The following is a 25,027-nucleotide window of genomic DNA, read 5'->3' on the forward strand; positions in this document are numbered from 1 at the left end:
GCTAACTGGAGCAATAACATGTCCAATGCAATCTGTCTGATTTGAGGGTGAACACAGGTGACCACATTTCTTGCCAGTCGCTCACTTCAGCCTGGTCCTGTGATTTATGTCTCTGCTAACCAGTCTGATATGTACGTGTATTAAGAAAAATGTAGAATCCCCCCAGATCTTCGAACCAAACCCACATTCATACACACATTTGTCTTGAGTGCATGACACACCACTCAGGTCTGCCTTTCACAACAATCCGTCTCCCGTTTGCCTTCGCCGCTCATCCAAACGGCTCCCCGTGCCACGCCAGCACACGCATCAGGCTGCAGATCAACCATAAAGCATTATGGATTGGCTTACCACGTTTTCACATGATTAATACCGGAGTATATGGGTGGAATGCAGGATGGAGTGGTTGATCCGAATGGATGGAAGATGTAGAGAGGAAGAGACAGAGAGAAGAGAACACAAGAGAGAGAGAGAGAGAGAGAGAGAGAGAGCAATGGAGGGGAAAGAATGAAAGCAGCAGTTTATTGATAACAGGTGGTCATGCATGCCGAGATAATAATGACAACCAGCTGGGAGTCCATTCTCGCGACAGGCAATGGGCTATCTCTGATAACATAAGACTGCTAAAAATATAACTGCAAGGAATCAGGGCCAGCGTCTCATTATCACAGCCATGCTCTTGGGAGGACTCAAGTCATCACGACAAACACAATAAGATCCTTCCCAGCACCAGGTCATTGCTTATCACTTTAATACCCAATCGCTGTCCACTACATCTGTGATACACGGTTTCCTGAAGTACAACCATATGAATAAAAGGCATTCTTCAGACTACCGTCTCATGCCCCCAGGCACTTTAAAGACTGTGCCAGAAAAGATCCTCTTTGAGCGCTGTCTTCAAAGGAACATTTTTGAACATGGAACGAGGCAATTGACTGTATATCCACTTAAATACACTCTTCTGAGAGGCTGTTTTTGTGCACCGCAACAGTTTAAAAATCAGATACTGATGATAGAGAGAGGCACATGCACACAAGCATGCATATGTCCCTGACAGCTTCCAGACAGACTTAAACAGGCCAATTCAAGGAAGACAGTACCAAGGTAGGCCATGAATGAAACAAACATTCCATTTTTAATGTTTCATAAAATTACAAAACTAAACAAAATGATGTATGTTTAAGGTCCTGGAGAGCCATCTGGAATTAATGAATTCAAGCAGTACATCTATCAATCAGAACTGCTAGAAGAACTGCAGAAATATAACTTCATTCAGAATATGACACTGGTAAACTTCTGAACAATTATACACTCTGAGTAGAAACAAATTATTATGATCATTTTTCAGTGAAGAAGTCCTGATCAATCTGTTTGGTTTATTAATTAAAACCTAATTTGTAAATGACTTTGGCAATTCCCAACTTTAACAATTTACTTCCAGCATTTTCCACTTCCACAGTGAAACAATGTGGTGTACTCTTCACAACAGCCTGAAGATTAATAGCAAATCTCACAGGTGCAACTATAATTCCTGAGGTGGTGTCACTTCATTCCCAGTTACGAGTTAAACTTAATGATGGAGTCAATTCACCAGAACGCTCTAAGTAGATGAAACTCCAGAGTAGGTAACTGAGTGCTTGCACACCACCACCATTTCTCTCCCTGCGTCATTCCAGCAGTGAAGGTCCCGCATCAACAAATCTTCGGTCTGTCTTGACTGAAGTGGGGGGAAGAGGAAAGGGGGGCCGAGCAGAGGTTATACTGCTTATTTTCATGGCTCTTCTGATACTGTCCTTCACACTAATGAAAGAGCCCTGATGGGGAATTACACCCACCTCAGAGGGGACCAGAGGGCCCCCAAGGGTAGAACTTCACACACATGAATGCACAAAAGGGTATCCAGGGGTGAAAATTTAATTCTTGGCCTATTAGCAAATCTGGCTGGAAGATGAAAAAAATAACTTTTCATTACTATTTGTAAGCGTAAAGGGCATCTGAGCATGGTGAGGTTGAACTGACGCAATGGTGTTAGATGGGGGTCTGAGATGGGGGCTTATCTGGAGAAAACTATGTTTACAAGATAAAATTTAATGTGTTTTTATGACTAGTTTCTCACCAAATATGACTTTGGTATGAAAAATATAACAAGTCTTGAGATACAGTTAGGAACAAAATTATTGATACTTAAATATTGATTTAATGTTGATTTTCACTTGACCAATACGTTTATTCTGACTGAAAATGACATTGCCACATTGCTGAAGGTTGTAAGACAATGTGGTAGAAACATGGAAAAAGTGTTCTTTTTTTTAACATTTTTATGAAAAATTATTCATATCCTTTTTAAATTATTTGTGGAAACACCTTTATTTGCATTCACAGCTCTAAAAATGGTTCTTATAATACCTACCAAGCCTCTATGTCTCCACAATAATTCGAGACCTTTTTAACAGCAATCCGGGTTTTGAGGCAGGAACGATTCTTTGCCATCCCTCTGGTCTTGTGCTCACTTTTTTTTTAACAGATTGATGTCTGGACTCTGGCTGGGCAACTCTAAAATGTTGATATTTTTTCTTTGTTAACCATTTATTGCCTTGTTTGGCTGTATGTTTTGGATCATTGTGTGGTTTAATGGTCCAATGCCGCCTATTGGGGTAGGTCTCTTGGCACACTGCCTGATATTTTTCTCCAGAATCTTAATTTAGCCCCTTGTTTTACTGTTACCATTTACTTTAGAAAGTATAAATAATTTTGTTCCTAACTGTATCTTCATTGTCTGCCACCAATGATGGCTAGAACTCATAATAGGTCTATTCTCCATTGTACAGCCGCAAAACAAAACATGTCAACAAATTAACATCCATATAGTGTTGTTTAGCTATAAAAGTGGTGTCTCCTTTAAGAACAACTCTGTGCATACTGTGGGTGGAGAGAGAAAATGAATTAGTTAGAACTGGAAGAGGGAAACCGCAGCCAAAGCAGAGTTATGAAGCAGACTAGAAGCAGATGCATAGTTTGAACTGTTGGTCATTGAATAAAGATGAAACTCCTCAAACACAAGCTGTCTTGCATCTACCTTTGCTCATCTGCAGTTGAAGTTAAAGGAATTATCCAGAGTAAAATGCACTTTAGATCAATTTACGGATGATTGGGAGTACATACGTTGAGTTGACATCAAAATCATGTCATTCGGATGTGTTTTGAGAAAGTTCAATTTTACCGTTTTTAGCCAAAACTCGTAAGCCTGGAAGTGACCCGGGCATGTCATTTCGCCGCTACAAAACGCTATTTTTATACCTCTTCTACAGTTCCAAACAACATTACACTTACGTGGTAGTGAGTAGAGGGTCCCTAAAGCCAAACCGAAGTATCCCGAGGTATTTATGTGGTCGGATAGAGAGTCCAGAATGAATTTCATCAAGCCAGTACCTTTCCGGAAATGTTGCTACTGCAGCTGCCATCTTTAGGGGAAAGTCCATAGGAGTCGATTGCCAAGTGTGGAGTAACACGCTCTGGAAATTCAAAATTTCGTCGCCGTTTTAAAAAAAAAAAAAACATAGTCCAGTATTTCTTTCGAAATTGAAATGAAGTTGTATTGCAACAGCAAACCCTAGCTTACTAACAGGTTGGAATTTTGGCATTTTTTCTTTCCTGCTCTTCTCTGCTGTTCAATCAGAGCCTCTTCCGTCAACAGGAGGCTTCCTCACGCGAGACATCACGTCACGTGACATTTCAAAATTCCAACCTGTTAGTAAGCTAGGGTTTGCTGTTGCATACAACTTCATTTCAATTTTTACAAAAACTTTGTGGACAGTGAAAATAAGCGAACAGCTACATGCAATGTGTATGACACCAGGATAATGTTGCCGGTTCAACAACGTCAAATTTCATCAGCCATCTCAAAATGCACCCAGATAGGACTTACTGATGTGAAAGAGACGTTAAACGTAGCATATATCGTCACAGGTGACAAGCTAAAAATCACAAAGTGTTATGCTAATGCTGGGAACAGGAAGATTGCATATTTATAGTTGGCCATATGATGTGGCCATATGATGTGTTAATATTTCACCAGGTCCGAGGGCTAAAGGGATGTGTTAGAATTAGACTATACGATGTCCTAAATTGGAGACCCAATGTAAGTTCTGGATGTAAAGAAAATTAAGCTAACTCCATTAAAGCATATGTGATTTTCAGTTTCACATCCACTCTTGGCTGCCCACATTTTATTTCAGAAAAAAATATAATAGACGTTGGCAGGGTTGGAATTTCACGACGCCCATGGCCGTCATTGCCCCTTGCATTGTCCGTGATGCCTCTTTGAAAATCGGAGGTTCACAGGTCAATGTGGCCTTGGTGCCCCCTTCTTTCAATATTCTGCTTTGCATCCGACTAATAGCATATTTTAATGGGCATATGGCCTGTCAAAATAATCTTAGCATTCACAGTGCAAAATAATTTAGTCTTTTACGCAGTGGAGAAAGTGACAGCGCACGGCAAGAAAGAAAGTGTGTCCAAATTCACCCATTCTTCTCTGTTGAACTACTCGCGAAGTAGCCTAGTCATCACACAGACATTACATGTATCACATCACATGAAAGAGCGAGAAAACTAACTTTAATTTAATCATATTATTTTACATAGAGTTCTGCGTCCCTGCCCATTATCTCGGTGGAATACTTTACGAACTTTTCCCTCAACACATGACAAACCATATATCAGGATAAACAGCGGACCTTACCGAACTCAAAGGTGTAAAGCATTTCCCATGTACAGTTCCAGAGTAATCCAGTTTTGAATTTGAAGCAAATTTCTACATAGGCCTATATGTTTCCAACTTTGGGCTTTAAATTCCACAGTCACAATGTGCTTACATTGTTCAATACATGATTTCATAACAGGCCAAATAGAAAATAAATGTTAAATATAGCCTAGATATCTATCATATTCCATGTAATATGTCATGTTTTATGTTTTTGTCATGTTTCATAGTGATGCAGGTCTACTGCTGTGAATAGGCTAAATGCAACTTTGATCATTTTTATGTAGAATAGTGTATAGTTAAGTTTGGGCTTGGTGCCCTGACGTGTGGCCTTTGTGCCCCCTGCCAAATATGCCCAACTGAAGGCCAAGTGGCCTTGCCCCTAAAATTACGAAATTCCAAGCTTGCACATTGCAGTATTAGAATAATTTCCCCCCACTACACATATGTGTATATATGCATAGGGGCGGTGGTAGTGTAGTGGTTAAGGAGCTGGGCTAGCGTGCAGTAGCCTGAAAGTTGTCGGTTCAATTCCCGTCTTCCACCGTTGTGCCCTTGAGCAAGGCACTTAACCCCAAGTTGCTCCGGGGACAATGTGATCCCTTGTAATATAGCTGACATATGTAAGTCACTTTGGTCAAGAAGTGTCTGCTAAATGTAATGTAATGTAATATGTCAGTTGTATCATGCAGATTTTATGAGTGGCAAGCAAAATAAACAGAGTTCTTAATTTGTGTTTCTTCAGATTGCAGTGCAGGCAGAAACCCCATGAAGTTATCCTACAACTGATTTTGATACTATACTGTATGGATGGTAGCTACATAAGATTTAACAATACAGTGTTAAGGAGAAATCAGATGGCCAAAGACTTGAGACTTGACTTGGACTCATGACAAAAGACTTGAGACTTGAATTGACCTTGCTCCCAAAGACTTGAGACTTGACTTGGACTCGAGCTCAAAGACTTGAGACTTGACTTGGACGTCCAAAAAATGACTTGTGAACATCTCTGTTCGGGACACAAAAAAACAGTCCATAGCACAATACAAAACATAGCAAAAGACACATTCCACAATACACAAAAAGAGTGTTCAGATGTTAGCATATAAACTAAAATGCCAATGGTTCCACAGTCTCAAAGTGAACCTAACCGCACTCATTGCAGGGTTCACTAGTGTTGCAATTATGCTGTTGAATGACTCAGTTAGTCTACACATACATCTGAATATGAGATTCCTGAGTACAGTAGGACAGGTGGATACATCAACATTTACAAACATTTGGCCTGCACTACTCCATCGTGGCATTTTAAGCAGCAGCCTCATGTAAATGTAAATCAGGTTTCTCGGCCAAGTATACAGTACTTTATCCCATCCGTGAATTAGTGAACACACACACACACACAGAGCACACAGTGAGGTGAAGCACGCACTAACCCGGAGAAGTGAGCTGCCTTGCTACAGCGGCGCTCGGGGAGCAGTGAGGGGTTAGTTGCCTTGCTCAAGGGCACTTCAGCCGTTCCTACTGGTCGGGGATCAAACCGGCAACCCTCCGGTTAAAAGCCTGAAGCCCTAACCAGTAGGCCACGACTGCCCCTCATCCCATCATTATATGCCACATTGAGTTTCTGCATACTGCTTTTTTTATAGCGCCGCCACAAGTGAGCAGTATACATTGGAGTGCTAAAAGCTTTAAAAAGTGTGGTCTTCACAGACAATGAACACATACTAAATTTGCAATTAGGCATATTAGCTTGTGCATACATCATACAGTACTGTCTGTGAATGTCCCTATCATCAGACAGGTCATTAGTTATATAGTGCCCTAAGTATTTGACCTAATCACATACTGGACAGTACCAGACAAAAAGAAATCAGGAAATGACAGTTTATTGTCCTCCTTGCCTCTAGCAATCGTAATATTACTCTTCTTAGAATTGTACTTAATGTCAAAGTCTGAGCCATATTGGGAGCAGACCCAGCACTATATGGACAAAGAATCACCAGATCGTCTACGTACATCAGATGGTTGATAATGGTTTTCCCAACCATACAGCCTGTTCCACAGTTGTTTAGCAGCTTTGATAGATCATCCCTATAAATATTAAAAAGAAAGGGAGATAAAATGCTCCCCTGCCTAACTCCATTGCTTACCTTGAATGGGGCAGACATAGTTACCCCATTTCACAAACATTGAGCATACCAAAAAGCCAAGCTTCTCACTAGATATTTGGGAACCCCTCTGTTGTGCAATTTGTAGAATAGCTTCTCATGATTTACACGATGAAAGGCTTTAGAGGCATCAATGAAACACATAAAAACTGTGGAATTATGCTTGTTATACAAATCTAGGATCTCCTTTAAGGCAAAAATACACATGTCCGTATCGTGTTTAGGTTTGAAGCTGAACTGGTGGTCAGAGGTGAGGACAAACTGTTCCAGCCTATTCAGTATAAGTATACTCTTTTGATCCCGTGAGGGAAATTTGGTCTCTGCATTTATCCCAATACATGAATTAGTGAAACACACTCAGCACACAGTGAAGTGAAGCACACACTAATCCCGGGACAGTGAGCTGCCTGCAAAAACAGCGGCGCTCGGGGAGCAGTGAGGGGTTAGGTGCCTTGCTCAAGGGCACTTCAGCCGTGCCTACTGGTCGGGGTTCAAACCGGCAACCCTCCGGTTACAAGTCCGAAGCGCTAACCAGTAGGCCATGGCTGCCCCCAAAGTATAGTCCTCTCAAGACCTTGGATAAAATACTGACCAAAGCTATAGGCCGGTAATTGTCCAAGCTGTTCATTTTCCCAGCTTTGTCTTTGATGATAGGCACCAGTGTGACAGATAAAATAGAATCAGGTAGATAGATAGATAGGTAGATAGATAGATAGATAGATACTTTATTGATCCCCAAGGGGAAATTCAAGGTCTCAGCAGCATACAGACATCACACACAACATGCACTTACAGCAGAAAAGGTAAATATAAGTATAAACATATAGCAAAACTCCACTGTACAATAGAGACAGTAGAAGATAAGATAAACTAACAAGACTAAATACTAAATATACTATATAAATTAAATAAAAAATAAATATATATTTTTTTTAAATCCACAGTGTGCTTGAGGGTGATCAAGCATGAGACGCTTGCAGTGACAGGACCGGGACTGGTCTATAGTTCTGTGTGCATGGTAAGGTGCTCAAGAGAGTGAATGTCATGGTGAAGGTGCAAAAAGTAGTCCAACAGTAGTCCTGCAGTTCTGTGTGCATGGTAAGGTGCTCAAGAGAGTGAGTGTCATGGTGAAGGTGCATAAAGTAGTCCAACAGTAGTCCAACAGTGTAACAGTGCAAGAATAAGGTCTAGAGACCAGCATAAATAATATGGACAAATAAGAGAGTAAAGTATAATGTAGACAATGTAATATACTGGATGGATGGCAACATGTTACTAAAAACTATTAATAATGTATTCATTTTTAAGATAGGCAGACCACATGCACTAATTTAGTACTTTAAAGACAAGTTTGTTTACAGTTTTTTTGAAAGCCTTTAAAATGAAAACAATCTTCATACAGACAAAAGCTTTAGATCTATATCGGAAATAATCTGACTCAGACTAATGCCTGAAAGTGCACATCATGAGACATGAACAGTTGGCAGGTACATTGTCGACCACTTAAAAAGCAAACATGGGTGTCTTTGTGTAATTTGAAAGGAAATGAGATTGTTAAAAAGTCTTTTTCTGAGCTTTTAATGTTTTTCCATGAGCTAAAAGCCTGTTTGCATGTGGATGAGGTCCAAACATAGAGGACAATGTTTTACGTATTAATGTGGAAAAGGCATAAGTTGCTCTGCATAACACTACTTAAGAGTACATTTAAACCCTGAACATTTCCATTCTTCCCATAAACAAATCAAGAACATAATAAACAACACAAGATTCTTACAAGACTACTACTTGGCTACTGGGACCTAGTAGGAATGGTAAATGTTTGTTGTAATGCTTGTTCATCGATGAGGCACAATTTGGGGTGTTCACTGACCACAACCAGCTTGAGAGACAGAGAGCTCATTCATTGAGTTCAGCAAGACCTGGAGCTGTAGACTACCCTGTGGTACACTGCAATCAGACCCACTGGGTGATGGTGTTTCCCTCATACAGCTATGAGCTTCAGGAATCCATGGAGCCAGAAAACTTCATATGTCTTTGTTTGGGCAATAGAATGACCAAATGATTTCCTTAGAATTCCACTTAGATTTCCATGGAAGCTTCATTACACAGAAGCCAAATGCAAGTTCGATTACATGACAAGACAAGAGAGCAGTTCTCTGGAAAGTACTGACAAACAGAGTAACAAACCAATCTATCTGGACTTGGAGTTGCAGCACAAAATAATTTGTCTCTTAATCACTACCCAATGTACTGGAAGTTCCTATCACAAGAACACAGCTTAGATACAGTTGTGTACAGCACGACATTAACGCCAGTTCATATTATTTCTAGGAGCTTTTTAGGGAATGCATTGAGAAACAGTGAGCTTAACCAAATATCCTCAAGCTCCCCCAGCACCCCACACCACAGAAAAATTACGTTGATTGATGGATGTCTGGATGAGTGGCAGAATAAACGTATGAATTCCGTAATCAGCGCTGACACTTTCTCGTAAGTGCTTTCTGGAGTCTGCAGGGCTGGCACCTTTCACCGCCACCATGCCAGGCTGGAGCCCTGCGAAAAGAACACTTGGCGCTTGCACAGAGCCTGTAGGCACCCCAGTATAAATGTCAGGCGCTGTTTACTCGAAGCAGTAAACGCCTCCCTGGCAATTAAGCTGTTTCTCTGCCCTCTGGGCAAATGAAACATGCATTGCCCAATGGACAAGCGTTCAGTCAGTCACTCTGATAGACAGGTCACGAGCAGAGAGGGCAGGAGGGACATAATGTGTTTACTCATGAGTCATTTCATGCAGAGCTCTGTGGACTTAGCTTGCGTGCAGGCAGGGAACACAGTGCAAACATCTAGATCCAGATATGGATAATTTGGAAAGCCTTTAAGTTAAAATAACAGTTTAATTGTTTAGATTTCATATGTCAAAGAAACATATTGACTTAATTCTAGTATTTTATATGGAGAACTGAACTTAAAATAAAAATTATATAACATAAGCCAAAGGTACGCTTCTGTCTTTTGAATTACATAATTTATTGATCATCATGTCTGTACAGACATTCATATGTCTTATTCATGAGGTCTGGCAGAAACTGCTGCAGACTTTAAGCTGAACCTCTCATATGCAAGCAGACACCTTTGGTCTGCTTCACATCACACAACAGGGGCAGTGGTAATCCCTGTGTAATTTTGGTACTAATTTGCCCCTTAATTACTATAAAGCTTACCCATGACAGCCTGCTTCTCATTATAGTCCTGTATATACAGACACTTCTCATTTGTGGCTTCTCACTTGCTGTTTTATAGAAAGTAATTTATCATTGAGCTTTTTTCGTCCCTCCCCGTATATGCACACACTCATATTCCAATTAAGACTGTAAAATTGTTTCTGCTTGTGGATGGAGTTATTGCCACAAGTTCTACACCTAAAGATTAGAAAAATTGTCAGCGCATTGCCGTGGCGCGACTGGCTGGGGCACCTGCACCGTACACCGGTGACCTGGGTTTGATTTCCGCTCCGTGGCCCTTTCCGGATCCCACCCCGACTCTCTCTCCTATGAGGGTCTGCACTGCCTTATCTTCCCCATGCCTCTCCTGCCGTGATCTATTCTGCAGAACTCGTTCTCTTGGACTCAAATAAGAACTCATAACCTCAACTAGTCACAGCAGTGCCCCCAGCCACACGTGAAAAAACAAGAACAGAGTGCCTTGGCATCATCCAAATAGTTGCATAAGAAACCAATTTCTGTCATTTGATGAATGATGAACAGAACTCATAATTGGCTTGTCCTCCATGCACAGTAGCACCAAAACTAAAGTCCACAGAATAGCATTCATAGCATGGTGTTTTGTCATTGAAATGTTGTGGCTCCTTTAACAGTTTATTGCATGCGATTGTCCCACTGCGGCGTAGCATTGAGTGCTCCCTGTCCACACTGAATCTGTTAATCATGCTGTTTTATTGCATCATATTTCTCGTTCAAAATAGCAGAGCAACGAGAGCTATAGAAAGAAAATGGAAACAGGGCGTTCGACAAAAGTTCTGCTAAAAGTTCCACATCACGCTGCATAGCTAGGACATTTTAATTGTATTGGATTCCAATTGTATTCCAATTCCAATTCCAAAATCAAATCAATCAAACTGATTTGTCACTAACACTTACTCTCATCGCATGCAGACTGTTTCTTAACAGTACTAGAAAAAACATAGAATGACTATCTTGGCAATTAGTTCATTTGTTTTTCCCCTTTATTTTTAACACCAGTATGGTTGTTATGGAGCACACTCTGTTAAGACTCATAGCTTTAAGTTCCCTTTGTCAGCAAAAAGCCTCTGAGCAACTATCCATGCAGCTGGCAGAGGAATGAAAGGCGTTTTCAAGGTCACAGACCTGAGTGAGGTCAGGTGATGGAGAGGGGCACTGAGGGCTCTGTATGTCAGATAATGCCATATATTTCTTACTACTTTCTTAACAAAAATGCGGTCATTGATATATCTAAGATCTAAGAGTATTGTCTGCTTATTTGGTCACATTCAACAGTTTATGTCGAGAGTGTTCTGGACTGTGTATAACTGATATCGGACTTCACCTAGTTGTTTTATCTCTACAGCTGACTGCTTTTGGTTGGTCGCTGTCACAGCCTGGAGAACCAAAAGACAGACCGTAAGTGAATGCATGACTAAAGTGTTGATTTCCGGCCAAAACTATTTTTCAAAGTTGCCATTTTTGTTCCTCAGAATCTTCCAAGTAAGCCGAGCCCTACAAAAAAAGAAAACATGACTAACAAAACGTCAAAGCGCTTTCTGTCCTACCTGAAAAAGGTTTAATAACAAATAATACAATATGTTTAAGTGAAGTGTTTACTAAACTAAAACAATTCTTGTAGCCTTTCTGAGCAATTCTGAACTAACTAACAAACTGCCATGAGCTATGATATTGTATGTATTAAGTAAAAGATAATGTATTGTCCACTGGTAATTATCAGAAAATAACTCCCAACAGGGAGAACAGAACCCCGACGAGCAGCGGAGGGGTTTGGCTTCGACCTGAAGGGACTTCTTTTTTGATAATTACCGGCGGACAATAAATTATCCCGCTTATTACACGGCTACTTGCCAAAACAAGAAAAGAATGGGTCTTTAAAAATGATTTTGCTACCGTTTTGTGGCTTCCGCTGACAACATAAATAGCCACACAGATAAAACTTGACAGTTTCAGGTGTTGCATGGCAACTTATTACTAGCTGACTTTTACTTTCAATGAAATTCTTTTGCAATAAGCAAACAGACTTCTTGCGGAGTGATATGAAAGATGTTAATTAGAAGCACAAAACCTGTTGCCATTAACAGCGGTGATTATATACTTTGCAGGTGATTATATAGATTCAACAGACCACCGAACGTTGGGAAGGCCCATTCATCTGAATAGAACTTTCTGCAGCACTCTGAAGAGCCAAGTAAACTAGATGTACCGTATAGCGGGACAAAATATGACCGCCGCTCAGTCCTGTACATCCTTTCCGCGAAAATAAATCACACTAATCAATTTGTCTCCATCTTTTACTCCATCCCCCACTCTTGAAACTTTTGTGTATGCTTGTTTGGCATGCCTGTGTGTGTGCGGCTGCACAGAAGGTCATTTTTGGATAGATGGATTTTTTGTGAATGTTTCTTCTTCTGCATAAGATTTTAGTCATCTTTAGTTCACGTGATACTTTATTGTCAATGCACAAATTAAGTAACAGTAGTCTGAAACGTAATGCTGTTTTACATCTAACCAGTGGTGCAAATAACTGACATGTCCAAATGGTCTTTGATGAAATGCGTCGCTAGACTGTTCATACACATGTTAACGGGCCAAAGTTGAAGAGCTGTTGTCCGTTGGTGTTCGTGCAAATATAGGCTGATTCATGTTCCCTTGCATTGTGTAACTGAGGTCCATGGCTTGTCTGGCTTTCACCAGACCAAGCTCAATCTTTTAAGAAATCAGAAAATAAATAGCGGGCAGATCAGGCTGGGTTCACCCAGCCTAGTCCATAGGCGCCCGATATTGTTTAATTTTCCGATTGAGATATCCACGCTCTGGCTATTCTAAATGCAAAAATGCATCAGGGAGTTATGTCAAAACTGTAACTAACAAACTAGATCCAAATAGAAAGCTGTTAGCTTCCCTAAGCTACAGGTAGGCCTATAAGGTAGGCCTATTTACAACATAAATTGTCAATAGGCTATGCTGGCGACACAAATAAAATCTCCTTTGGAAACCAATGGCTTACGCCTTACAGTATCAAGCAGACTTAAACTGCCATATCGTGCAAAAAGTTGTAATAAAATTCACGCAGCTCCATGAGTCAAGGAAAGCGCGAATGAAGTAGCCACTTCTAAATGGGACCCACTACACAGTAGCTTAAGGTGTGTTGCTAAAGCAGCCATAATGAAATGAAGGTGTCATTGTTTGGATACTTCACACACACGTGCTTTTTAATCTCACAGACTACAACTACCAAGCTGGAATCAAAGCACATCGATTCTTCTCTCACATCCTGCACGCACTTCAAATAAATAAACAGGCGTCTCAGTCTCACGCATGTATAGGCAAAACTGTATCAGACCGGTGTAACGTTGGTAAATCTTCCATTGCACAGAATGATTTTTGTAGCACATGCAACAAATGACAGTCGAAAGATACAATTACAGTGCTGCTATCAATTTGCTTGGTATAACCGCATTTATAGTTTTCTACAAATGCAATCAAATTGGCCTCCATCACTCAACCAACGCTAACGGTAACATTATTGTACCTAGGTCCTTATTGATATTATAAGATTAACGCACCTGCAGTAAAAACCAAGCATGTCCGATAAACATTCTCAGATTTATTTCGGCTTCAAGAAGAAATTGGAATTACATTTCATGTGAACATCGTCCTATCCTTAATAGACGTTCTCTGCGGCAAACTACAGTAGGCCTACTAGTAGGAAGCGTCCATTGTTTTTCCAACCCACTTTTAACTTCCAACAAAATTACGTCTCACTGCAACGATGCGCCATCTAGTGGACAAACGACTACTTATCGCCAATACTGGAAATGCAGCCATGATGATGATGATGATGAATATTTTTGGCTTTCTTTTAATCCTACTGAATTTGTAATTATGTATCAGCCGTTCTAATACCGATAGTATGTGCGTACCTGTGTGTGTGTGCATGTGTATATGTGTGCACTGCCATCTACAGGCCAATGAGTGTACAGTCACTAAATGTACACATAACCTAAATTTTTTTAGACCCCCCCAAGGATGAAATTCCACGAAACTTGGCATACCCCCAGACCCCCAGAGAATGCCAGGTCAATCATACACATAAACTTTGGTGCAGTTCTGAACATCTTAACTGAAGATAGGGGGGATTAAAGCAGAATGATATTGCATTTTCATTTTTTACCGGGGGGGTGCAAATCACAAATGAGTGATTATGGGCCAGGTTAATGTGGGCCCTTGAGACCAACATACCATAAAAGATTCTTCATCCTCAGTGCCACGGTTCAGGTAGTTATTTAGGAATAACTGCTTTTTTTGCGGTTCGGGGGGCCCAGCACCCCGAACCGGCGGTCATAATAACATGTATTAACATATAATACATGATAAACAATGTAATACACTGATGAATGAACAATACAATCACTACTTTACAAATTTAAACTCATTGGTCCCTCTTAAGCACTATTCTACACATTTAGAGCCCTCAGACCTTAGTAGCCCTTTTTCAGTGTTGATCTGCGTATGAGTAAGTATAAGTATATACTCTTTTGATCCCGTGAGGGAAATTTGGTCTCTGCATTTAACATAAATCCGTGAATTAGTGAAACACACACAACACACAGTGTACACACAGTGAGGTGAAGCACACACTAATCCCGGCGCAGTGAGCTGCCTGCATCAACAGCGGCGCTCGGGGAGCAGTGGTTCGGGGGTTAGGTGCCTTGCTCAAGGGCACTTCAGCCGTGGCCCACTGGTTGGGGCTCGAACCGGCAACCCTCCGGTTACAAGTCCAGAGTGCTAACCAGTAGGCCACAGCTGCCCTGATCATTCATGTATGATCATTCTAGTGACTACATCTGTGTGGGCATTGCCCTCCCATGACTCCATACGATGTGTTGACACCATCAACGGACTTAAATGTTAAATGAGTTATGATTAGGGTTACAAGAACAAGATATGGGTTCGGGCTAAGCTTTACATTTTTGTGATTTGAGAATTAGGGACAGTTAGAGACAGTTTATCGTAGATGTTTGGACGCTACAGGTGCTTAGGATATAAGTATTTAAAAAATGTTAATGTCTTCATGTAGCCTACATGCCTGCATTTACTAATGAAAAGCAATGTCACATTTTGTATCATTATTTTGCACCATTTTATGCAATGGGCCAAGCAGGACAAACCACTACGTATCTAGAAAAAAATGATAATATTCTTTAACTGAAACAGTGGTGGGATTTGAAATGATTGTTTTCTGTTTCTCACGTCATCTTTAAGTAAATGATGGGCCACTTTGTGGTAGTTAATTTTGATAAGGTGGTTTAACTTCATGGGGGGAAGGGGAATTTTGTTACTGAAGTGATTTTGTGATCCGTGGCACAATCTGCCAGCACCGTGGAAAGCCGGCATACCTGGACATGCCTTTTGACTTAAGTAAACAAATGTGGCGTAATTCCCTTGGGGAGGAAATAGTGGAACGATAAGTTATTCAAAAAGTCAAATCAAGGCACTTACTTACAGAGCCCACATTTAATGCAACCCAGAGTGTGAAACTGCCTTGACCAGATCGGCAACACCTGCTTTCTTCACACCTATGATGACACTTTGCTTCATGTTAAGACACATAGTTGGCTGCATTGCCAAAGCAGGTAAAACAATCCCTTCCAGAGATTTCCATCACCTTATCCAATATCACATACACATTAAGGGAAAAGCCAGATAGGGGTGAATGTGCAAAGCCATGTTGTATGGAGTTACATTTGTTCCACTTTTATGAGCGAGCAATAGCACAATTTGAGCACAAAAACAAATCAAAAAAAATATTTTGAGCGAGCACACAAATTATATTTTGAGGGAAAAATGAAACTCAAGCACAAAAAAAACTTGTAGTTGAGCAAACAGGAATCTATGTTGTGCTCCACAAATGTCTTTGCCTGTTTGCTAATATCAATATGTATGTGCAACATCAGCCCCCTTTCTTTCAGTTTCACTGTACGTGCTCACATAAACTGTTCCTCTGCTAGCTCAGGAGATCTCTGTCGTGCTTGCTCAACTTTGTCTGTGTGCTCGCTCAAAACTGTCGACAACGTTACGTTTGTTCCACAATTCATCAACCAATCAGAAAATTCAGGGGCTGAAGTCCAATTCTCATTGGCTGCTGAAGTCCACAACGCCTAGCGTCATTTCCTAGTGTCAGTGGGAATCGGGAAAGGTTAATAATGCTGGTCTTAGTTCCAACGCATAAAGTTAAGTAGACGTTGTAACCGTTGTAAATCCAACAATACCCATATGATACTTACCAAAGATGTAATTTCGTGTGGCGTGCCCCCCATGTTCCTTCTTTCCCGATTTCCACCATAGCACTGACACTAGTAAATGACACTAGGCGTTGTGGACTTCAGCAGCCAATGAGAATTGGACTTCAGCCCCTGAATTTTCTGTGCTCGGTCAAAATATTTTTCTGCACTCAAATTGTGCTATTGCTCGCTTATAAAAGTGGAACAAATGTAACTCCATATACTTTATCTGCCACTGACTAGGCACAACATGTCAAGTGTCGTCCAACATAGACAGGATCCCAACTCAGATAACCACTTCGTTGTTTACCTCTATCTGTGGAAAGCTATGATTATAAAATGACTATCTGTGGAAAGCTATGATTTATAAAATGACTATTTGTACAGTCAATGCCTTTCCTCTCATCTTTTTCCATGTCTCTGACCTAGTCCCTATTAATCGATTCAGTGCCTGTGACTATAATCAGAACACAACTCCCTTGCAACCATAGATTAGTATATATCGAGAAAAGGCCTAGGTTGTTTACAATTTCTTTACAATTACAGGTAATAAAAGATACAAATAGTGGTGGAAAAATATATTCTTGTGTCTTAGAAGAACTACAGTTATTGCCATAATTATTATATGTTATTGGTATAGATTGAAAGGAATACACGGGAGAAGTGAATACATTGACAGTATTTATTGTAACATATTAGGTTATTAGTGATCAGTAAACAGTAAGGTTATAGCCACACAACGACACCAAAAAAACCAACAGGCCAACCATGGGAGTATGGGATGATGTATTGTCAGTTTGGGGAAATAAACCATGAAAGGGCGAACAGAACTCTCGACATGTAGAAGTGTATTTACTTTACGACTTCAGTTACAATGAAGTTCACTCACAATGAATGAACAGACTTCTTGTGTAATGATATGAGAGATGTGAATCGGACAAAACCCGTTTCCAATGGCAGAGGTCATTAATTATTTATAGCCGCCAATATAAAGAAATATCAGACCTCGAAACATTGGCATGGTTCATTCAGTTCAATGGAACTTTCTGCAGCATTCTGTAGTAGTAATGTTATTATTTACTAAACAAGAGCCTTTGTTTAGGTTACCAGATCATTATTTATGCTTTAAAACATTGTGTCCCATCTTGCTCAGAATCCTTTAATCACCCTAAGCTCCATGTTGGATAAAATCCATGCAATTGCCACTTAATTGAAAAGCCATTTCAATGCTTCAAAATATCCACCTCTCTCCAGACATCCAAATTAGTGCACTCAGTGCTCAAAATGTGTAAAGTACCCAGACGGAGCCATCCAATCAGACATTTCCTCCCTGCAGGCCTCAGCAGCAGCCTGACTGTGCTCTGAGGCAGACTGAGTTCTGAGGCAGGAGCGCAGAGCCCTTTTTCATACCCCGAGGGCGCATCCCTGGCGTGCGGCAGGCCAACGAGAGAGGCTGGCCATCTCCTCCTGCCCATGCCAGCAGAGAGGCTGCCAAGGCTGGGGTTCGTAGCCTGCAAGTCGCACAGTGGAGCAACTGTAAGAGTCTCCTTCAATTAGGGCTGTTTGGTTTCAACAGTACTCCCGGCGTCTGCAAACCCACCGTTCCCTTGGGGGGCCAGGAGGCCGTGATATTTTTCGCTGTGTCAATAAACCACCATCAGCGGAGGGAGAACATGGACGAGGAGTTGGAGAGAGAGAGACAGCACCCCCTATAGGAGACCAGAGGAGCACTCTGTGGATTGTAAATGTCTAGTGTAGAGGGTATGGCTACTGAGAGGATCATGAGGGAGATGAAGGATGATTGCTCCCTGTGACTGTGCTGCTTCCACTGTGTGCATCTCATAATTTTACTAGAGGCTTTACAGATGTTGAAGTTAGCATGCATGCTGGGCTGAGGTAGCCAGATGGCAAAGCAACCACACTGTGGTTATTCATGCATTTGATTCACACCTGTATCCCCAAGCGGCTCCCTATTTGCACAGCTGGGTATCACGCTGGAGCACTCCAGGTAAAACAGTGTCCTCAGCTGTCCCACCTAAAATATGAACCTGTGACCTCTACTTAGGGGAAAACGGAATGTTTTGAAAACAACATTTTTCCATTTTGCATCCATTCGGCTATGTCTTGAGAACTTATCCATCACAAAGATTCACAAGAACGAGTTATACGCTGTAGCAGCCTATGGGTTTGCAACAGAATATTTTCTTGCTGTCCCGTGGTGTCAGAAAATAATTAATTTTACTAGCCAAATTGGAAATTTACACTACGTCAAAAGTTTGGGGTCACTTAGACATTTCCATTCCACTCCACTCCATTATAGACAGAATACCAGCTAAGATCAGTTGCATTGTTTTTTTAATCAGGACAGCAATTTTCAGATTACATTATGTTCTTACATAATTGCAAAAGGGTTCTCCAATGTTTTATCAGTTAACCTTTTAAAATGATATCAAATTAGTAAACAGAATGTGCCTTTGGAACATTGGATGAATGGTTGCTGATAATGGGCAATGCAGATATGGCATTAAATATCAGCCATTTCTTTCTACAACATTCGGGAACCCTTTTACAATTATGTGAGCACATTTCTGAGGCCAAACTGTGGAGGGATGCTGCAGGTCAGCTCTCCAATCTCTGCAAGACGTCTGCAACAGGAGATGCAGGAGCAGAGCAGTCAGGATCAGCAAAAACCCATCCCGGCAACTGTCTGGTACGGCTTCTGCAATCATGTTTGAGTATCGTGGGCAAAACAGAGAGACTCAAGAGGAGTTTGTACCCTCAAGACACAAGACTCCTAAATCAGGACATGCCACACATCTCTCTTTTGCATAATTCAGCGCACCTTTGCACTTCAAGCTCTGTGCTTCTTAGTTGTCTCTTCTCACCTGTATTCATGCCACTGTCCAAATTGGCTTCACTTGTATCTCATAATTTGCATCAATAATTTGCGTTGATACCAGCCCATAGGAACTAACGGTAATTTGATGAACTGGGCAGAATTTTTTTTAAATTTAATACCAAGCCACATGCAAGCATCGATGGGTCAGCACTATACACGGAAGTTCTCAGTGCATGCATTTGTTTAAAGTAGCACTGTTTTCATGAAACTTCTACAAACTGCAAACGACAAACTTTCATTTTAAGTCAACCTCTAGATGTTATATAAATAATAGTACCCAACCCAATAGTACTGCTCCCTACACTTCTCTTTAGGTGTTTCAGGTGTAGGCCTACTGCCACATGTATTGTCTGTACAGACATGGGGGAAAGATCAGAGTTTAGGTCATTTCTTTTAAAATAACAGGTCATTTTTTGAACAGAAAACTTGATATAGTGGCAACCGATAATGATGAAGACTTTCACAACAAAACAATTTAAAAAAAATAGTCTAGTCTAAAAAAAAACTGACCCATATTTGTTCAAGATAAACTACAGGATTTTTTGTGTGCCAATTAATTATCTTTCCGTAGCATCTAATTTCAATGATAAGTGTCTGAGACTAACCTTCCAAATCCTGTCGACATCTTGATTTCATATTTGGAGAGAGAGTTGTGAGGATCAGCAACCTGACCACTAGATGTCACTAAATCTTCCACGCTGTACCTTTAACAAAAATGCATAATATCAATATAAAAACCTAGAAATAGCTAGTCCAATTATAGCCATTAATAAAGCCATACAACACACGCTAAGAAACATTCTGTTGACGCTAAGAAACATTCTGTTGACAGATACTGGGGTACTACATAGGCCTAATATGAATGTGACTTTTTATAATATATAAAAAATATAATTATTATATATTATATAATTATTATAAATTATATAATTTATAATATGTTAATGTTAGTATTATACTGCTGATTCCTTGCCTTATGTGCAGAGACTAATGCTATTATATAGATATACAGGATAGACATATCGAGTCGCTAACAAGAAAACCAGCCAATTATGAAATACCAGTATAGCTCTTTGGAGATTAGGGGTTTGCACAGACGTCGCGTTCTGGGCGGTAACCCAGCTGCATGGCCATGTTGGAGGCACTCCGTGTAAAGTACAATGGACTGGAGTATTATGCACTTTGGATACCTTAAGTGGTTATAACCATGTCTAAATAACAGAAAAGCTCATCAAAACGCGTCCAAGATGCAAAGGCATATAGGGCAGGACTTGGACCACAAGAAACAGTGCGATATTTCGAGAAATTACGATGCAGCGTGTGAGTTGGGTAAGGGAGACGCAGTACCAAGTCCAGCCACAAGCGCCCCCTTCCTCTGATGATAACTTCTGGCATTATTCTCCTTTCTCCCTGTTTTTTTAATAACTTTTGGAAGTCGATAGTACCTACCTACTCCAGATGATTTTCTCGGTCTGACCTATTGATACAACCTAAAACACGGCAATAATTAAACACGGCAATAATTAACCATTTTCCTTGACAATATTAGGGATTTACTTCAGTGCTAATGTGGCGACATCCCTTTACCTCCATAGCAAAAGCATTTTCATTGTGTACATGGGGTTACGTCACGAGAAGAACAACAGCAGAGTAAACATAATAATAAATACATATATCGCGACTCTAGAGAGCTCAGTCGCCAAAATAGAAACCTGCATAGTAGCCTACCTTTAAAACACAACTGAACACCACCAATGTCAACTGTAGGTCCACACCAAGAAACCTATGACAGCAAATCAGATCATTTTCCAATGAATTTGCACAATTTGTTTGTTGGTAATTAAACATTTTCTTACCTGGCTAAGGTCAGCTCCTGAGTGGAGTAGATGAATGCATTATTGACTCAGTTCTAGATCCCCCCCTTATAGGCTAGTAGTGTATGCTAACATTTTTGTTAGCATACACATGATGATGAACATGAAAAATATTCTTGATAGGATTGAAACCTTAGGCTTCACCCTTTAGGTTTTCAGTTCAATAATTTCAGGATATTCTACATGCAATTAGAGTATAAAGCTTTTTACATTGCACATTGCAATCTTAGTTGCTAGCTTTCCAGTAACATTTTCCAAGTGCAGCCTGAGTGCAGCATCCTCACCTACCTTACACTCTGACCTTTCGACCCACTGTTGATATATTTTTTAAAGGGCAATAAACTAAATATTTACACAACAATATTTTAACATATGTCAGACCACTGTTGCATGCGCACTATTTAGTTAATGGAAAAACATAATTTATGTGTGTGATCTTAATAGCATGTACACAGTTTCCGTTTACCAAAACTATGCGCACGCAGTCGTGGGGCAGAAGACGATTGGTGGCCAGCCACAACCTTATAAACCTAATAGTCGGCTGCTGTAAGCTACAATCGGATTTTTTGTACACCCTGTTGTCTCAATGATAATCCCATTTCAGACTTTATGTCAGAGTTTGTTGTTCATTTGCATTATTAATATAACATCGTCTTTTAGCGAAGACATGCATTCCGTTAGGGATATTGAACATAGGCCTTTAGAACATTCTCTAACCATCGTGATTTCGAATTGGTGCAGTTTTCAGCACAAAAACTCATCATATTCTTTTCATGAAGAGCACTAGCCTAGAAATCTAGACGCACCCTAGCGGCGGCAACTTAATTTGCTCAGCCTGTACGTCTAGTATCAAACCATAGGAATTTCTATTGGCTGACGCCGTGGACGTCATCCAATCACAGCGCTCTATTTTGTTAGAGAGTCTTAAGGCGGGCTTAACAGGATGATGACAGTCCTACGACGGTGAACAACAAGGAAGGTGGCTATGGCGAACGAAGAGCGGTTGTTTGAATCAACTTTGGAGGAGTGGGACTTGTGCTTTTCTTTGAAAGTTGAGCAACACAATCCACTTAAGTCATTCCGTTCGAAGAAGGATGTATTTGCCGTTTTGCCGACCGGATACGGATATGGTCGTAGCGCTGGCCTATTGCATGCCTAGGCAGTTTGAAAGACAATTCTCTGCCCGCCCCTTGGATTAAGCAAGGTGAATGGGTCGATTCCAGACTATACATTTCAATGATATAGGATGGCCCGCCAGGCTAGAAGAGCACTGCTCTATGCTGTTCTATGGTGCTTTCTGCCTCTTAGTTGCGCACATGTTTTCGTGACGTTGCATAGAAATCCATGTATTTCTCCACTAGCAGAAGTGGAGGTAGTATTGCTGATTTGTGAGAAAGGTTCAGGAAGTTAATAACTATTAACTCCTGGAAATTGTTTTTCATTCAATATTTAAGCTTTACATATGAGACATTTCTACAGCATAAAACCTGTAAAAATCAAGTAGTTCATGCAGGACAAATCTAGTTGACACTTTCCCAATCTTATTGTTTACCTCTGCCAAGGCCCACCAAGAGCCTTCCAAACAAATACACTTACATTTTTAGTCAGCCAAGGTATCATGTTATTACTGATGTTAGGGAACTGTTGCTGTCATTATGTCACATATGTATGCCTACTTCCACAAATTGTGATATTATAATATTTTTGGTATATTCCAACCAACAGCCAAAGTAATTGAATACATAATACAGCCTATAAGGAGCTCAACAATCCACTGACTGCCCCCAGACAGAAAATTAGCAGGGTTTGGTTCCAAATTACACTTGGAAAGAAAAGAAAATGGTTGATTTGTTTCCTGCATAGGATTTTTTTTTTTTACTCTGGCCTCAGACAAAAACGCCAGACCTCTGCTCTCTTTTTTTCTATTATTCTTTAAAAGGGTGGTATTATCAATTCTATCTAAACTAAATCGATGTCCACGTTCTCTAAACATAAATATTGCGTGTTGGCCTGGACACTTGCGCTCGGCTCCACTCGCCTAAGTGCCATCTGGACAGAGCCAAAACAAACAGCCATAATGAGAAGCAGCTCCTGGTTAAGAGGCAGGCCCCAGAAGCCCTGCGCCACGCCAGGCCTGCACACACTGAGGGGGCTGTCATGGGCTGCCTTAAAAGAGAGACTGTTCCATCCATCCCCTCCCCAACACCACCCCCACCCCACCCACACACACACACACACCCACACACACACACACGGCATGCCCCTCACCTACTCTGTGCAAAACAGTGAAGATGTCGAAGGTTGGAGGAGAGAAGGCGGGGGGAATCGAGTCAGAGTTAACAAGCAGATCCTGTATGTGAGCATCAAGTCAAGAGACGAGAGGAGGAGGAGGAATGGTTTGAAATGGGGGGGGGGGGGGGGGGGGGAGGCAAAACCGAGGAAATAACAAGTGAGGATTTATTGCCAGGGGGTTTATTTACACTGCGCGAAGGAGCGAGAGTATGAGCCAAGCCAACAAGGTATTTTGCATAATAAATCTAAAATGAGACCCGTTTCTGCCACACGCATCCCTGTGAAATTTCACGTATTTAAAGCTTACTAACCAAGGATCTGCTTAAATGCCGCTTTTAGACTCAGCTTGCTGTAGGGCAGAGGGTAACTGACATGTCTGATGGGGCGTGTTTTTCTGAGAAATATCCCTGACGAAGCTGCAGTAGGAGGAGATTTAACCTTTTTTTATATAAACGATAATTTACCTTCTCTTTCAGTTAGGCTGATACAATAGTTAGCACAAACACTACAGAATGATCATAATGTTACATTTATTTCATATGGACTGATACGTTATAAGGATAAACCTATTAGTCTATCTATATCTGTGGATACAATAAAGACAACCAAGACAGTCCTGGAAGACTAGCAGCACCCTGAGCCCAATTACTGTGTCCAGTTTTTTTTCTGAAATAATAATAACACTGTTTTTCTTCTGAGGAGCAAAGAAAGAGGTCGATTGACTTAGTGAGCTTCAGCCCCCTGCTTGTTTTAGCACCGACCTCTAAAGTACTCCCCCGGTGCTGAGCTGTCCAAGAGATGTCAAACCTCATATCTCCTCAGAGTGGCTGAGGCCAAACACATTTCCCTCATTCTCCCTGAGGTAAGTCTCAGGCGGATGCTTAAAGGGCATAACACTGACTACACTCTCCCAAAGTTTTATACAGTTCCAACACTCACAGAAGATATGATCAGCATAATCATTTCTACTTAAAAAGGCTGGGTAACTATTTTGAAATCCTGGAGATGATAAATTGTAAATATGCACTGCAGATCTAAATACTAATTGAGGGAACAGCAGCCACAGACATAACACTTTTCAAATGAAAGATTTTTATTCATAGAATTTTCTGCTATGCCTAATCAGTTAATTGGCTAAACACAGTTATGGAACACTTATAAAACATGTTGGTTTATTCCATGGACAGATTATGTTTCCACCTTCCCAGTCTTCTGTCAACATCATCTGATGGGTCTTAAATATATGCAAATAAACCATAAAAACAGGTTCTGATAGCATTTTAAAACCTACAAACTGTATTGAGTTCACAAAGATTCATTCATGTACTAAAAAAAATATAGTTAACATAATGTGAGCATGCCCTGAATTGAATCACTAAACCTGGCATGTGATAATCAAGAACAAAACCCAGTGTACTAAGGTGCCGTTAGCTGTACAGCTGGTGATGCAGGTTGTATTCATTCATCGACTGTAGAAAGGTT

General features: G+C 40.7%; 1 protein-coding gene across 1 annotated transcript in view; it reads right to left on the reverse strand.

Moving 5' to 3' along the window:
- Window positions 1-21,153, reverse strand: part of wnt4 (wingless-type MMTV integration site family, member 4) — a 115,179-nt gene extending 94,026 nt beyond the window's left edge. Inside the window, exons 1-2 of the mRNA XM_042090480.1 lie at window positions 21,108-21,153; window positions 19,985-20,083 (exon numbers count right to left, since the gene is read on the reverse strand). Coding sequence (XP_041946414.1) covers window positions 19,985-20,004 — 20 coding nt within the window. The 5' untranslated portion in view covers window positions 20,005-20,083; window positions 21,108-21,153. The remainder of the gene's footprint in view (window positions 1-19,984; window positions 20,084-21,107) is intronic.
- Window positions 21,154-25,027: the final 3,874 nt, after the last annotated feature.

The sequence above is a fragment of the Alosa sapidissima genome, chromosome 4, assembly GCF_018492685.1.
Source record: "Alosa sapidissima isolate fAloSap1 chromosome 4, fAloSap1.pri, whole genome shotgun sequence".
In the NCBI taxonomy this organism is placed as follows: domain Eukaryota; kingdom Metazoa; phylum Chordata; class Actinopteri; order Clupeiformes; family Clupeidae; genus Alosa; species Alosa sapidissima.